Raw genomic sequence first — 17,904 nt, forward strand, 5'->3', positions numbered from 1 at the left:
AGAGCATCTAAGTCACTGCGCCATCATGCCAGCATATTCTGTTTCATTATAAATGCAGAGTCATAAATTTATAAAGGAGAACCACTGAGCCTTATTTCTTGATAACTCAAGCACATTCTCATTCCATATGTGCTAGTTTGTGTTTCAAGGCTTGTTTGGTTGAAATAAGGGATGCTCCCTCCTCTTCCCTTTAAGTGTCATGCATTACTAATGATTCAATTTAGGCGAACCGCGTACAGTGAGTACAGGAATTAAATGATTACAAAAGGGGAGACCGATCCTCTTCCTTATTAACTGATTTTTTTTTTTATTAAGAAGAGATTAATCCTTGACCAGTTGTGGCTCAACCTAGGTAGCTACCACAAAATCTTCCCTGACACAAGAAATACCCTTTCCTATCCTCTTTTATTTGTATATGCCTTGAAAACAATATAGGCTTAGAGCCCGGAGCCGATAATCGTTTGTTTTATTCCTGTCAGGTAAGGGTTTTCACATGGTCTTACAGTGTGCTGACCTCATGTTGCCTTGTTACTGGAGCATACCTTGTGTACAATGCTGGTGGACGGCCTTGCAGACCAAAGGCACAGTCCAAATTAACATTGATTTTGTCCTCTGCGCGAGTGATTTGTTGTGAATATAGCCTTTGTTAGTACGTTAATATGTTCTTTCCAAGTTACTTCTTACTAGGAAAGGATCTACTCTCATGCAGGTGTAGGCAAGTTGATTGCAAAGTTTTACTTAACGGTCTAGTGCACAGTCGTGCTGAAGAGCGTGCCCAGGACTCACTGGAAGAAGTTTGGTTATCTCTTTTGGAGTGCCCACAGATGGGGCCTTGCATGCCTGCCTTCTAAAAGTTAAATTGAGTCATCCTCATTGACCAACCTCCACCACAAAGCACTGGAAGTTTCAAATGGTGCATTTTAAGCAGATAAGACTGAACTATTACATCATTCTAGATAACAAGAATTGGCATAGTCAGTAGGTCTCGCCTTTGGGACCTTATAAGTGTTTAGCCATGCAACAGTTGATGTTGTTGCCCCAAGGATATTGTGCTGCATAACTAAATACTTAAAGCATCTCAAAAGCGAGACCTATTGGCTATGCTTATGCTTGTTACTGAATCTGTGTTGCTTTTATAAATCCTGATAATCTAATTGACCGTAAAGCTTGCATTTCAGTGTTTTTTGTACTATACTTTAAGACTTTACATTAGTGTTGCTAATTAGTGGTCTGCTGAGTTATATATAGTCTGTGCCAGAGTACCCTTGAGCCAGCTTGGCCTAGCTTAGCCTTTATTCATGCAGCGCTGCCACATACTGCCATGATCTTCACTGCTTGTGTGTTTGTGCACACCGCAGAGCTTTTAGGAATTCCACGGGTTTACAAGAGGGTGAACCTAAGCGAAGCTGCCTTTTGAGAGCACAATCCTCTTACAAAATCGTCTTTTAGGAGGACTGCAGGTATGCACGAGAGGAGAGTTTGTAATACATGGAGCATCATTTTTCAAAATACGTTTGTAGTGACACTTCTGGGAATGCATAGACTGCATTATCAATTAATCATCACCAGTGTGTAAGCTGGAAGGAGCAAGGCATTGGGTGATGGTGTGTGATGTGGTGTGTTGTTATTCACATTGTGCATGCAGTTATGCTGTGAACTGTTGCTGGTTTTTGACATGTAACTCACTTTTGTTCTAGTTTTAAAAAAATCTGTTGCGTAGCAAACACTAAATTTTGAGCCTCGCCGTTCTTTCCCGACACAGGTCTCGCCCGTGTCAAGGATAGGGGGTTGTAAGGCAAGCAACCAGGCACGTGACCACTGGTGCCCCAATAACACTTTAGTCGACCTTCTGGTAGTTTTGTACACATCACCTTACAAAGGATACTGCACCTACTCGGCTGTACTCCGTCTGTGTTGATTGTGCATGTGATTTGGTTTGTGACACTACAGGTAATTACTTTCCTCTACGCTGCCTGTTATTTTATTCAAGATGCCACGTGAATTAGTGATGTGGGGGAAGTAAGCTGGGGTAAGTGCACTGCCTGTAAAAGCGGGAAAACACACACACCTTCCGAGTGCATTGTGAAGTGGTGAGTTATAGTGCCATTCCACCTCAACCCCTGAGGGCAGCCAGCCCCACGACCTCCCCGCAGGTAGCCAACCCCTTGCTTTACATGGCCTTTGGTCAGGCCCTGCACCCAACTCCCCGCTTAATGTGGACATGTTACCCCCCACGATCCCGGAGGTTGGCAGCCAACCTCCCGCAGACGCCAATCAACCCTGTGCACCCCACATCTCATTTTATTTATAGTTGCATTTTTTTGCGGTACCTCCGCGCAAGCGTCACATTTACCCAGTGAAACTTGCATGCCCATAGTACTAAGGGGGTGAAGCTTGAACAGCGGCAATTCGGGAGTACTGCGGTATTTCATGGGAGGGTGGCGGTGAGTCCCGGTGTAGTACCATGGTATCGACAACACGTTTGTTTTGATTTAATTTTTTTTTATTTAATGAGACTTGGCGGTGGAAAGTCCTCTGGGTCCCCTCCACACACCCAACCTACACCAGGGGAGCTACGCACATTGATCTACGTCTAGGCGGGTAAGGACAACGATGATGGGATGAAAGAGCACGAGGAATGCAAACAGAATGAAAGATGAGACGAATGAAAGAGGGGAAAAGACGCATATTGGTCAACTCGCCTGCCTTTGGCTGTGACACCCAACCAGGAAGAAGTGGGCTTTTTCTCACATGCAACAGCAGGCTTCATACAGTTTGGATTTTAACAAAGAGCCCTTTCTTCATGCATTGTTTTTATGGCGTTTAGTTTACGGACCTTCTGAAAAGTAGGCCAGGAGATTAGAACTCGCGTCCTGCCGTTTTCCAAGAAATGAAGTTCAGCTCCGCGAGCTATCCCAGCATGCTAAGAGGGAGTGCCACTCGCAGCTGGTTGAACACTGATTACTGGGGCATCTTTGTTGCTAATGAATGTAAAGGCTCAGCCACATGGTGGGGGCGACCCGTTGGTTCAATAATTCTAAATTTAACACTCAGTTGTTTCTGACAAAAACAGATGGATAGGATACATTGGCCTCATTTTCTAACTTGGTATACTTGGGTGTTTGAATGATAAAAGCTCATCCGGTTTCCTCACGAATCTGCGCGGGAATAAAGGCACAAACAAGCCTGCCAACAAACTGTAAAGTGACATTGAAAACATTTGGGAAGCTATTAGAAGAATACACCCTTCACCATGTGATGACACCCTGACGTGCAAGAAAAAAAGTACTGAAAATAGAAGTCATGTTGATACTCCATCATCAAGATAATTATATGAATATTTACAATGTTTCATTTCACACATGCAGTTTTAGGTCGAGCGACTTATCTCAATGCGCATGCGCATTGAGCGGGAGCTCGATATAAAGGGGCTTAAACAGAGCTTACCGAGATCGGGGGATTCCATGAAGTGCCCGTGAAAGCTCGCTCAATGCGCATGTGCATTGCCATTAAAAGCGCGTGCACAGACACCAGCCTCCCTCCCACAGTCATTCCCCAGCGTGCGCTGTGCCAACAAGCCTTTGAAGTGAAGCTTAGCTTCACTTCGAAGGTATCCGCTACCCCCGCCCCCTGCTTCACACATTTCTCGCATTTCTCCTCCCTCCCTCGCCTCCCTCGCCCTTCAGCGTGCCCTGTTCACCCTGCTCCCTTTCTTCCTTCGTTCTTTCCTTTCCTTCTTTTGGCCCGTCAGCCTCCAGCCTTTCTTTCCCTCTTCCTTGTTTGTTGTTGCAATTTTTATACTTCTTGTTTTTCATTTTTAATACTCTGACCCTTGCTTGGCTTCACAGCACAAAGACCCCCCACCTTGTTGCTTTAAGGCAGACGCACCTGAAGGTCGGCTTTAACTATTATGGGAGGCTTGTTTTTTAAACAAATTTCTTGGGGGCTGTTGTTATAAAATTAACAAAGCATGTGAAACATCTTTTCACACAGATCTCACCTATTTTGACCTCTGAAGCTAACCAATTTTTCTCTCCATACTCCGTGTATTTACTGAAAATAATGGGCATTTGTTCGAAAGATCTAGAGCACCCATTCTTATCTCAGATTTTATTACCACATAACTCCGTTTTGCCTGCAAATTATGATAATATCAACTGAAAAATGCATTTCATCCACATATTGAGAAAGTCCGGTAAATTCCCTAAGAAATAGCCAAATGATTTTTTTTCCACTCATTGATTATTTTTTATTATTATTCGTTTTTCACTTTGCTCGTTTTTTCACTAAGCCTGTGTGCAATCTTTGAACAGGTTTAAGACCCGCACGTTGATTAGTTTTGAGCCTCCACATGCTGGGCAGATACATTATTGTGTTCCTGACAGCATAGACTCACGCTCTCTGAAAAATATACTTCTAATAGGGCACCTTGGGAAATAAGACATGCGTCCGAGTTTTTATGTTCGATGTTGCTGTGCCTTATTTCAGATAATAAAGAACTTCAGTTTCTATGTTATTTTTTTTCTGCATGATTGCAAAAATTTGTCTCCTTTCCCTTTATCATTCTGGATTTGAGCTGCAAGTGTTTGGAAATCATGTCCTAAATCGATTTTTCATAAGTAACAACGTTCTTGTCAAACCAGCTGATACAGTTTACATACTTATTGTACCGCTTTGTGTTCATGTGAATCCCACCTATCGTGAAAATGAGTCATTGATAGTTTTCAACACTGGCCATGTTCACTGGCAATGCAATATACGGACTTGCAGTATTTTCAATTCTGCAGTCCCAGCCCAGAGCATACCGAAATCTTCATCTATTATCCTCGGTCAGTAGCGGTCGGTGGTGGGAGTAGCTACCGGGCGGTGATGTGGGGAGGGGCAGGGTGGGGGGTAGAAATCTATGGGTTATGGAGGTTTACAGGTAAGTAAACATATAAATAAATAAAACGAATTTCGTTGCGCACACTGCATCCCCAAATGCGATGCAGTGCACGCAAAGAAATTCGTTTTATTTATTTATATGTTTACTTACCTGTAATCCTCCGTAATCCATAATTACTACCCCCCACCCTTCCCCTCCGCACGTCACCACCCGGCAGCTACTGCCACCACCAACCGCTACTGTCCTCGGATACATTGTCCAGTTTGCACAGGTTTATTTATTTATTTAGTGCTATTTAGAAAATAATTGGTCTCTATGTCCCTATCTGCATTTAAATTGACCAGTCTGATCACTGTTGGGTGCTGCTGAGCGTCGAAAGAAAGCACAGAGCAGCATTTTGTTCTCCTCTGTTGTGCCACTGCACCCTTTCAGATATGCACCTTCCGCTCTTCATTTGATACATGGTCCTTAGCCTCTGTACTTCTCATTCTGGTGCAGATGTCTAGTGCATGCCTTGTGAATGGGAGACGGGGTCTCTTTAATATTCATGTTCAGTGGGTCGGATATTGTAGAAAGATGAGACACTTGAAAAGAGTAATAGTGCTATGCTGCAAGTGCGAATTGACAATAGCGTATAGGCTATGGTACGCAATGTTAAGCTTGACTGGAATTATGCTATTCTGCAGCCACATTTCTGCACTTTCCAAATATCTACCACCTTCTGCGTCATTTTTAAATTTCAACTAAAAAGGTATTGCTAGCGCAAACGGATCAAATTTTAATTTCAAAAGAAGTGTGGCGTGGTGCTCCGTAATGACAGTCTGTTGTTCAAATGGGTGTTGTTTACAGGTTCCGCAGGTAGCTGAACCTTTTCCTCCTGCTTGCATCACCAAACACGCCCTCATTGCCCAGTTGGAGGCCGGCCGTGTACAGTGCACTTCAAAGGCCGCTCTCCCTGCTCTGCCCCCTGCTGCAGCCGAGACGCATTTCTCCTCCCCCCTCCCCACAGCAATGCCCTCAGTCTTGTTTCTTTTTATTCTGAATGTCTAATTTTACCCCGTGTAGAGCTGTGTTTATTCTACGGGTAAGCAACCTTGGAGACTGCAGCCCATGTCTGCTTGCCTTCAACTGTGTTTTTACTGTAATATATGGACTTCGTGGGCTGTATTTGATTCGTGTACGGCTCTGTCTAGTCTGTTGTTCAAATGGGTGTTGTTTACAGTTCCGTAGGTAGCTGAACCTTTTCCTCCTGCTTGCATCACCAAACACGCCCTCATTGCCCAGTTGGAGGTGGGGAGCGGCGGGTGTTGATGAAAATGATCTGATAGCTTCTGATGGGCTCGTCACAATTCGGCTTCGATAGTTTTCAGTGACACAGCCTTGGCTTAGTCTTCAACTATAAACGTATCCATGCATCCATTAACCCACCCATTCACATTTGCATCCATCCATGTGTGCATCCATCCACCATCAACTCCAAATCCACCTCCACCACCACATCCACCACCACATCCACCACCACATCCACCACCACATCCACCACCACATCCACCACCACATCCACCAACCCATCCACCACCACCACCGCATCCACCACCACCGCATCCACCACCACCGCATCCACCACCACCACATCCACCGCATCCACCACCGCATCCACCACCGCATCCACCACCGCATCCACCACCACATCCACCACCACATCCACCACCACATCCACCACCACATCCACCATCACATCCACTATCACCTCCACATCCACCATGACATCCACCGCCACATCCACCGCCACATCCACCGCCACATCCACCGCCACATCCACCACCACATCCACCACCACATCCACCGCATGCACCACCACCACATCCACCACATCCACATCCACCGCATGCACCACCACCACATCCACCACATCCACATCCACCGCATGCACCACCACCACATCCACCACATCCACATCCACCGCATCCACCACCACCACATCCACCACCACCACCACATCCACCACCACCACCACATCCACCACCCCACCCACCACCACATCCACCACCACATCCACCACCACATCCACCACCACACCCACCACCACCACATCCAACACATCCACCACCACCGCATCCACCACCACTTCCACCACCGCATCCACCACCACCACACCCACCACCGCATCCACCACCACCGCATCCACCACCACCACATCCACCACCACCACATCCACCATCACCTCAACATCCACCATGACATCCACCGCCACATCCACCACCACATCCACCGCATCCACATCCACCGCATCCACATCCACCACATCCACCACCACCACCACATCCACCACCACTTTCACCACATCCACCACCACTTTCACCACATCCACCACCACCACATCCACCACCACCACCACATCCACCACCACTTTCACCACATCCACCACCACCACATCCACCACCACCACCACATCCACCACCACTTTCACCACATCCACCACCACCACATCCACCACCACTCCCAACACATCCACCACCACTTTCACCACATCCACCACCACCACATCCACCACCACTCCCAACACATCCACCACCACTTCCACCACCACCGCATCCACCACCACCACATCCACCACCGCATCCACCACCACCACATCCACCACCGCATCCACCACCGCATCCACCACCACCACCGCATCCACCACCACCACCGCATCCACCAACACCACATCCACCACCACCACCGCATCCACCAACACCACATCCACCACCACCAGCACATCCACCACCAGCACATCCACCACCACACCCACACCCACCACCACCACATCCAGCACCACATCCACCAACACTTCCACCACCACCACATCCACCAACACTTCCACCACCACCGCATCCACCACCGCATCCACCACCACCACATCCACCACCGCATCCACCACCACCGCATCCACCAACACCACATCCATGACCACCACCGCATCCACCACCGCATCCACCACCACATCCACCACCACATCCACCACCACATCCACCACCACATCCACCACCACCATATCCCCCACCACCATATCCCCCAGATACACCACCACCACATCTATGTGTGTGTGTGTGTGTGTGCGGCTCTGTGTGTGTGTGTGTAGGTGCAAATGCAATGTTCTTGGATTTTCGTCACAATAAAATACACTGAACATAATCTTCACAAAAGTTATTTACAAACGTTTAAGGTATTGCCATTATAAATTACAATAACTTTTATTTAAGTATTAATTATTTACAAAATTAAAAGCTATTGTTATTTGTAATATCAATACATCTAAGTCACGTAAATACAACACACATTACAAATGCTATAGGTGTCACATTTGCGAAAGTTAAAACTATTGACATTGTAACTGAAAAAGCTATTAATTTTGCTATTTTCAAAACCAACACATAAATAAAAAAGTGTCATTTACAATACCAATCGCTCAAACTTTCCTAATGCGAGACCTATTGCATTTCCAATGCTTGTTCTTGCTTTTTTGTATGTCTGTGAGAATAGGCGGCATGTGAAACTAGATGATTTTTTTTTTTCAGTGAGCAATCTACAAAAAGGCTAGACTAAAGTTTTTGAATTTATTTGGTGAAAGGAAAAACGTGTCCTGGTTATATGCACAGAGGCTGAAAATGTGAGCCATAATTGAATTTCCCGCATCCTTCACTACAACTGCGATACCAAGAATAGGTTTCTTTTCCTTGTAGCATTGAAAACACCACTAAGCCATAAATAAAAAAGAATTGGGAGAGATGGATACTTTATTTTGTTGTTACTTGTGTGGTGTATTAGTCCACGTCAAGGTAACCCCAAAGTTGTGCAGGGACAGCGGAGGATAAATGAGGAAACTGGAGAGAGGGAATAAAGTTTGAGCGAAACCATGGGATTGGTACTTGTGTAGGTGTCCGCTTGCTGACTTCATGAGACCCCAGGACCCTCAGAGGTGCAGCTGCAATCCAAAACTGGTATTTTGCAAACCTCATTCAGGGAGTGTGAAAGCTTTTAGGTTCTTAGTTAGGCCGCAGGACGAAAGGCGCAAGTTCTTGGCCATTAGGAATCGAAGTCGCAGCAACTCCTTAGGGAAGAAACCAGAAAAAGGGACAGAACCAGCAGAATGGAGTACCTGCAATGCAGTACTATATAACTCCTTTTTTCAAATTACCAGCTCATCTGTCGGAGCCTCATTCCCTCAAAGAGATATGAACTAAGCAAGAAATAAAATTTGACGAGAACTCAAAATAAGTACATAGACACCTTCAACTTGCAGTTGGTTTCCTTGGTGCATGTGGATTCATTTTAGTTTCACACCTCGTGATTCCTACAGTTGCAAATATGCTGACTAACTTTGTGCGGGATCCCGTTATAGTTGGATGCTTGAGGATTTCAGCTGTGGCATGGGACGGCCTATTGCAATGAGAGCGGTCTTCACTGATATCTTGAACACTCAGCACCTGAACACTAGGCCACGGCCGTCTTGCATTGGGATACCTTACCCAAGTTATCATAGCTAGGAATGTTTTTCCTCAGTTATGCAGGTAGCTATAGTGGCTGGTCTGAGTCTATTTTGGTTCTTTGGGAGTTCCGGAGAGAGGCTCATTTCTCAGAGTGTGAAGAGGACTTTTCATGTAGCCAGTCCTCTGCCCCATTCTGCTGCTTTTCCCTCAGTATTGTGCGTAACAGCGAACATGCCAATAGCTCAAAGAGGAATGTGGTGGAAGGTAATGAATTTGGGCAGTAACAGGTTAGAGCAGCAGGGCCCTGGGTACTATATTAATAAACTCTGGTAACTGCCTAACTGAGACCTAAAAGCCAGTTGCAAAAGCTTAAAGAGGAAACGCGTTACTCCAATAAACCCAACTTCACCCCAGACCTACCAGTCTACGTGTACACCCTTGGGCTAAGGTTCCTAGTAGCCAGTCTTTTTTTGTAACCTTTGTTACCTTTTTTCTTTGATTTATAAACCAATCACTACTGTCCATCTTCGAGCATACATTTTTACAGTGGATTATACAGTTCATTCTCCAGTATGGGTACAATAGGTAAACAACACATGCACAGTGTCCCCCCAATGTCTCCAATACGGTCCCCCTAGTAATTTTGTATTGATGTTCTGTAGCCACCGCTTCCGATACAAAACCTCTGAATCACTGCTCTTGAAACGAGAGCTATTTTGTTTTTATAGAAGCCTTTTAAAAACATCATTTTTTTCTTTTTTTAAAAAATGTTTTTTTTTTACTTATGCTGTGGCCAAGTTAATAGTTTATTACTTAATACTTATATTATTTTTTGGGATTCGTTTGTTACCTACACTTCATCCGTTATCTCCATAGTCTGCTTTGTTGCTTAGGTCTCCCTACCAAAAGTGAAACCTTAGTGGAGTTATGTTTTTGTTTTTTTAACTCGCTATGCAACTACATATTAGGAACGAACCAATTGCAAATCAGCCTCATTCCTACTCCAGTGGGCATTGTCCATCCTCAAGTGCTTTCTTTCATAGCCTGACACTCTTTCCCAGATCACTGCTTTTATGGACGTGGGTGAATTTAGTAAGGGGAGGGGGGACAACGTAAGGAACACAATGGCATATCCAGAGGAATAGGGTGAATGTGCTTCAACCCCAATCTGTTTGGTCCCACCTGAAGCATCTGCCTAGGTCCTCACCTCATGTCCTTGTAAGCAGCAACAATCTGGTAATTATAGTTTTGAAACTGATAAAGTAGGGATTGCTGAGAGCTCCTCTAATTTTCCTTAGTGCTGAATACAATGAAATCAGTTTGAGTTCGAGGTTCAAGAAATGGTGTTCCAAATCGTTCTTAACTAAAGGGCTTGACTGACAGCTGTTTCCCCCTTAACCTCCTGTATTCATTTATATTGTGCTCTAAGCTGAGCTACATTATGGTTCGTATTTATTTGCAAGAAAGTGCCAACCTTTCATTACCATTTTTATTTTATGTATTCACACCTTTCTTTGTGGCTAGTTAATGTATGTGCTAGATGTGTTTCATACTATGTTTTCGTATACATTTCAGGTTTATTTCGATCATATGGTTTGCCAAAGCACGACAACGCCATGTTATGCTGGGGACATTCAGCTTTTGGACAGCTTGGGATTGGCCATGACCACCAGACGTTTGCGAGTAAGCCTCAGACATGTGGATTTTTCCGTGGCCGGCGTATCAAGGAAGTGGCCTGTGGCGGGTATCATTCTGCCTTCCTGTTGGAGGGCGGTGAAATCTATACCTGCGGTCTGAACAGCAAGGGTCAACTAGGACACTACAGCGATGGAAAAGAACCAGGTATGAGAGCTAGGACGTGTAAGATCAGTGCAACCCAATTAATGTTCTTGAAAGCCAAAACCTTCTTAGGCAGTTTGAAGAAGTGACTAAAATTGAAGATATTTTAACCCTTCTCCAACAAACATTCTGCTGTTATGAACCCTCTACATGGCAGCGATTTGTGTTCCATGATTTTTGCCCTTTGTCATTTGAATTTGTAATTGGGTGTGCCATTGCCCATCACCTGCATTTGATCATAAAGATGAGTGCTTACATTTTTCATCCTACCGTTGTGGGTGTATTAGTCTCAGGTGCTCGCATGGAATATACCACTCAATATCTATTGCCTTAATTAGTGTGGTGCTCTCGAAGGGTAGACACACCATGCTCCCCCCAATTATCAATCAAAGGATTGAAACAACAATTCACAAAATTCAAGGCACACACCAATACCATCAAAACTGAAATTCGTAATTATTATTTTAGACACAAAATGATGTTGGTATACTTGTTCTTCTGTATGTTCTTTTATTTCTTTTTAGCCATACTCCAACGGGTTTCGTCGCAGTGGGAATATTACCCTTACGACTTCCTCAGGGCTAAAATATAACAAAAATGACAATAATTGTAGTATATACATTAAGGGTTATTTAAATATTTTTACAACTTTAAGCACCCAGTGCAAAGACACGGCAAACTTATTGATCAAGTTGTTTGACAACCTGAACAACGACCTCTTTAGCTTTTAATTTACTACGTTTTTTAAAGTTTCTATACTAGCGATTACTCTATTGACATCATAGCATTTGCTTTTACAAAGACTGTGCATGGTTGTAGTGGTGACCTCTAGAGATATGACAATTGGTACCATTTTTAATGCTGAAACCTCAAGTAGTAGAATGATTCACTGACGAGATGTGTAAATAACAATTTGTGCACCCCTTTTTTCCCCGCATATAACACCTATATGTGCAACGGATGGTTAATCAAAAACCCTACATGTCAGAAACTAGAACAACAAGCTGTTCCTGCTAAACTTTAGATGATTCAAACGCAATCCGAATAAGCCAAGAGAGAGCAGAAACATAAGCAATCTATAAATATCAAAACTGAGTAATTTCAAATCAACAGTTGCAATAGTGAGTATATCTCTGTATGTTCTCCTTTTAAATCTGGCAGCCTGACTTTCAGAGGCACCTCACCTTGTTGTCCAGCGGCCGGGCTTGGCTCCGCCACATCGTCTCTGAAATCGACCGGCCGGGCTTGGCTCCGCCGGTCGAACTCCATTTCCCAGCAGCCTCCAGGGGGAATTGACGACGCCAGCAAACAGCGCGCCAGGAGGCGCATAAAGCACCGGCAGGTCCCCCGTCCCGCGTGGACGCGCACGGGACGCGCCGGACGAAGCCCGGACGAAGCCCGGACTAAGGGCGGACAGTCTAAGACAGTCCAAGACTGGCCACGACTGAACTGGACCAGGACTCTTGTCATTTTTCTATTGCGAGGTATTTATTCGTTGCTGAAGCCTCTTAGGCTTTATTACTGCCTGCTTATTGTGAAAAGTGGAATAGTACTGTTATTGCTAGTGGGACTCTATCATTGCATATATCTGCATATTGCATTTAGCTTCGGTCATGTCTAAGCAAAAATCACTTATCGCTCCTTCCAACACCATGGACAATTATTTAGTCCAGGTGGTGGCGAAAATAAATAATGACCGAAGGTCCTCCTTGGGACTTAGTACTTCACCAATAGTTACCCAAATGGAGACCTCAATGGTGAATTTATTGGATCTGGATGCAACAAACGACATTGTTGCATCTTCCCAATCCAACACTGATAGGCCTCTGCTAAATGTTTCAACTAACTCAAATCTAGATATAATAGTGGAGGATGACCTAGTTGACCTACACCAAGATCTAGGCCTAGTAGAGGAAGATCTCCCCCAACCAGCGCCTGTCCCCGCGCCTGTCCCCGCGCCGAGAGTAGCCAAAGGGGCCAGCAAGATTCAATCTAAACGAGGTGGGCTGCGTTCAAGTAAGAAAAGGCCAGTATCTCCCCCGAGTAAAAGTGCTACAGAAGATAGAGGGAGAGAAGACAATGGTAGTATGGGGTGGGACGATGCCAACATTAAAAAACGTATGGGTATGTTGGACTCAAAATTAAGTCGCATAATTAAACCTTTGTTATCTAAGATTGATCACCTCACTGATAAAGTTAACAAACTTGTGAGCCTCCTGAGAAGCACCAATGATAATGTGGGGGACATACCAAATCTGGTTGTAAGTAAGATCGAGCAAAAACAAACCATGGAAAAACCACCAGGGGAAGGAGTAGAGACAACGGTTCCACTCTCCTACCACAATCAGAATCATGTATAAATATCCCTTTAGTAGATGGTCCTACGGCAAGACCAGTAACGATCGATGAACCTGGTTTGGGATTAGAAGTAGGTCCGGTGGAACTAATTGTAGAAGCCTCCCCTCTGATCCTGGTTCTTGCCAATGTTCCACCCCTGAAAACAGGCCAGATTGAATCTCCCCAATCTTTATTAAATAAAGCACTGCTCTGGTTGAGTAACAACATGCATGTTTCTCCCTGGGGCAAACAAAAGTTGTCAGAGGATCTGTTAACAGCAAGAAGAGTGAAGTGGATAGGAAGTAGCTCTAAGAAATTTGAGGGCGACTGTGTGATATTGAATTTCAAAGGCCCTGAAGTTCTGCCTGAAATCTTACCCAACCTATTCCCCCCCCCCAACGCAGAACAGCAGAAATAATTCCACTCACGCTGGACTTCTTCTATAGTAGAAGAGGACTGATAGCAAACCCAAGTGTGCTAAGGACCAAGTGATCAGTTGTGGGTAGCAGAAAGGCAAGGGGTGGCCTAATTTGTGACTGGGGGTTAAACATGGAAAATAGATTTTCTGCCCTGTCCAATTTAAATGAGTGTGATTGACTCAAAGGACCAACAAATGTGCCAGGAAACATACAGGGTATGCCAACATACTCAACTGCTCTCAATATGGTGCACACACAAACTAACACACAGGAAGATAGATGTAGGGATTCCCCAGACCTTAATTCAAGGGGGTGGGGAAAGGTCACACATGATAGATATATTAATCCTACGCATGTAAGGACCGATGGTCGGTTGACTGAACAAGAACTACCTGTCCCCACAGATATTTCCGTAGTAACCTTGGAGGCTAGATTGTCCCCAACACCCGAGCCTGCAGATAATGATACTGGGCCGGGCCAGGCAGGGCCAAATTTGGATAAATCTATCCTGACTTTTATGTCATGGAATATTGCGGGCATAGCAAACAAAATGGTAACCCCAGAATGGTGCGATTTTATTGATCTTTTTGATATCATTCTGTTACAAGAAACGTGGTCACTAAGCCCAGTTTTTCGACAGGGGTATATAAACTTTTTAATCCCCGCAACAAAAAATCGAATTGGCCGCCCTTCAGGAGGCCTATTGATATGGATAAGCCAGTCGTTGAACTGCACAATAAAACAAAGATCCCTACCAACTAATGATATCTTAGGACTTGATATTAGATGGGAAAATGAACAGGAGCTTGCTCTTTTTAACATATATGCCAGGGGGGTCGGGGGTGGGAAATCCTCAGATGTAGTGTCTGCCCTAGAACAGGAATTAGAGCTGCTACCTCTGGAATCTCATGTTATTGTGGGGGGGATATCAACTCCACCTTTGAACCCTTGGGTGAGGAGGATATGATACTGTCTGAGGAGGAGGATAGTAAATGGGGAATACTTCAGCTGGAGGTGCCTGTCATTAAAAGATGGAGTGTTGTGGCCATTCAAGTAAAGAGTCTCTGCCTGGCAAGAGGTCTAAGAGCGGCTAATGGGCGCACGCCCTCTGACCGAAATGGGAACAGCACATTTGATAATGGCCGGGCATCCAGCAGAATAGACTACTTTTTACTAGATGTGAGGGACTGGAGTAAATTGATAGATATGGTTGTGGAATCAAGAATAGAAAGTGATCACAACCCTTTGTGTATGACTCTTCACCCATATCAGGGGACTGCGGGGCAAAACACCAAGGTTAAATTGATGACCAAGGATTTAGTCTGCTCAAACAACCAGCACAACCTGAAATGGGGAAGGCTGGTAGAAGATGTAGGGAAGCTAGATGACCTCAAGAGAACAGTGGTAGAGGAGATAAATAACATCAAACCTCATATTGGGAAGTCTAACTTCCAAGACCACATGATAGAGGCCCACATAAAATTCTTCTGCAGACTGCAAGGCTTCTTTCTAAAAACGGTAAACCGAAGCAAGGGTAAAAAACATCTACCAAAACAGGGATGGTATGATAAAAGCTGCAGATTGGCACAACAAAACTTAAGTAGCGAAGTAAGAAAGGGAAATACTGATGCAGTTAGGAAAGCGAGGGACTTATATAGACTAACCCAAAAACAAGCCAAGAGACGGTGGGACGAAGAACGCTGGTGCGAGCTGAAACATGCCTGCGCAGCTAAAGATTCTAAGCTATTTTGGGCCACGGTAAAATGGGATAGGGGAGGGATAGCTGCCCAACCACAAAACCATGTTGTAAAAAATAAATGGATCGAGTTCTTCGAGCCACAATATGCCCGTAGCCTAACGCAAGCTACTGATACTCCCCTCCAACTGTTTACTTTACACACAAAGTATTCAACGAAAATGATGTTAGTATCACTTTGGATTGTGTAACGGGGGGAAGAGCTCTGGGTATGGACGGTATTCCGGCAGATGTGTTCTTAACAGACCGGAACTCATGGTGTACATATTTCTCTTGGTTAGCGAATGCAGTGGCCATGGGAGGGGAAGTGCCTCCCTCCTGGAGGGGAGCTGAAATTATCCCCGTATTTAAGAAAGGCGACAAATCCCTTCCAAAAAATTACAGACCCATCAGTCTGATAGATACAGCACAGAAGCTGATGGGCCGACTAGTGCAGAATAAACTGCAAACATGGATAGAGGAAAATAACATCTTGTCGCCATGCCAAGCGTGGTTCCGCCCCCTGACTAGTTCTATAGACCAGGTTTTTTATTTTATTGCTATTTACTGGAGAAATGTAACTTTGAAAAAAGGCACTCTATATGCCGTATTTGTGGATTTAAAAGCAGCCTTTGACCTAGTGCCAAGAGAAAAGCTGTGGAGGACTTTGGCTGAAGCAGGTTTAAGTCCAGAACTTCTCACTCTTCTTGTGCGCCTGCATGAAAATAATTACGCCAAAACCAGGTGGGGAGCGCAGGGAGAAGTGACTGAGCCATTTCCTGTAGAACGGGGGGTGCGGCAAGGGTGTGTCCTGTCCCCAACACTATTTTCCATCTATATTAATGGCATTGTGGACTATTTGAAAAAATCTCCAAGTGATGCCCCAATCATAGCAGGCTCACATGTCCCCGTCCTCATGTTTGCGGACGACACGCTTATACTTTCACGCACACCGAGCGGTCTCCAAAAGGCTGTCAATGCATTTGGCGAATTCTGTGATAGCCGGGGTCTTGAGCTGAACACAACCAAGACAAAATGTATGTGTTTGAACCGACAGACCACATTTAAAGGTGTAATTACATATAAGGGTACTCCCCTTGAGGGAGTTGAGGCTTTTTCCTATTTAGGAATAGTTTTACAGGGCAATATGAAATGGAAATCACATATCAACACGGCAGTTTTAAAGTTTAGCCAGCTTGCAGGCGCGGTTGCACTCAAACATAAAGCCTCGCTGACAAAACCCATAAACTGCGCCCTAGAAATTTATAATATGAAAGTCTTGAGCCCCTGTCTGTACAGTTCTGAACTCTGGGGTTTTTCAAATTTGGTAGATTTGGTTGTAGCGGAAAACAGATTTTTCTGAGGGCTGGTAATGGCCCCGCAAAGCACACCTATAATCCCATTGAAGTTGGACCTTGGTAGGAAAAGCATCGAAGATATAGCCCGATTGCGGCCATTGTTGTATTGGAGGCGCCTGATGGTGACCCCTGAGTTGGCCCACTATGCCGCAGCATTGTTAGATGTTGTTAAGTTTGACCGTTTCCACTGTATTGTAGGGCTGAAAGATCTCCGGGGTCTACTGGTAAAGCTAAAATTGGATCATCTTTGGGGTAACAGGGATGTGGCTTTCTTCCCGACAAAAGCAAGATTGAAAGAAATATACTGGGAGATGGTGTATTCTACAATTTATTGCACTGGGCAAATAGCCAAACTGTCAGCCCGCTTTCTGGACATTAAAATGGTTCCATCCTGTGAAGCCTATTGGGACATAATTGAAAGCCCTCATGACAGGAAGCTATACTTTCAATCCCGAGTTGGAACACTCCCAGTAAATGCTTTTAAGAAACATTGAATTCCACCGCAGGATGAGCACTGTTATTTCTGTAAAGACCAAATAGAGCATATTTCCCATTTGTTGTTTTGTTGCCCCTTATATGTTAATCCACGGCGCAAATGGCTACGACCAGTCTGTCTAAACATTGGCACTCGCAGCCAATCGACTGCACTTAGAATATTAGAATCAGATTGTTCTCCACTCTTTGCGATTGCGGTAGCAAAATTCCTTGGCTATTGACATGGGTTATTCGCACTCGCACTTTGTTGGCCAATGTAATATAAGGAAATATGGCTATCATGTCTACATGTTTTAACAAATTTTATGAATTAAGCAAGTATTTTTAACTGTGTAGTGTTTTCGACTGTCAATTGTTTAATAAG

General features: G+C 44.6%; 1 protein-coding gene across 3 annotated transcripts in view; it reads left to right on the forward strand.

The window, feature by feature from the left end:
- HERC3 (HECT and RLD domain containing E3 ubiquitin protein ligase 3) overlaps nt 1–17,904 on the forward strand; it is a 667,675-nt gene that overhangs the window by 123,532 nt on the left and 526,239 nt on the right. For all 3 annotated transcript variants that reach the window (XM_086961614.1, XM_086961616.1, XM_086961615.1), the window contains exon 3: nt 10,933–11,199. In XM_086961614.1, coding sequence (XP_086817740.1) covers nt 10,974–11,199 — 226 coding nt within the window. In that variant the 5' untranslated portion in view covers nt 10,933–10,973. The remainder of the gene's footprint in view (nt 1–10,932; nt 11,200–17,904) is intronic.

Source organism: Lissotriton vulgaris, chromosome 3_1, assembly GCF_964263255.1.
Source record: "Lissotriton vulgaris chromosome 3_1, aLisVul1.2, whole genome shotgun sequence".
Lineage (NCBI taxonomy): Eukaryota > Metazoa > Chordata > Amphibia > Caudata > Salamandridae > Lissotriton > Lissotriton vulgaris.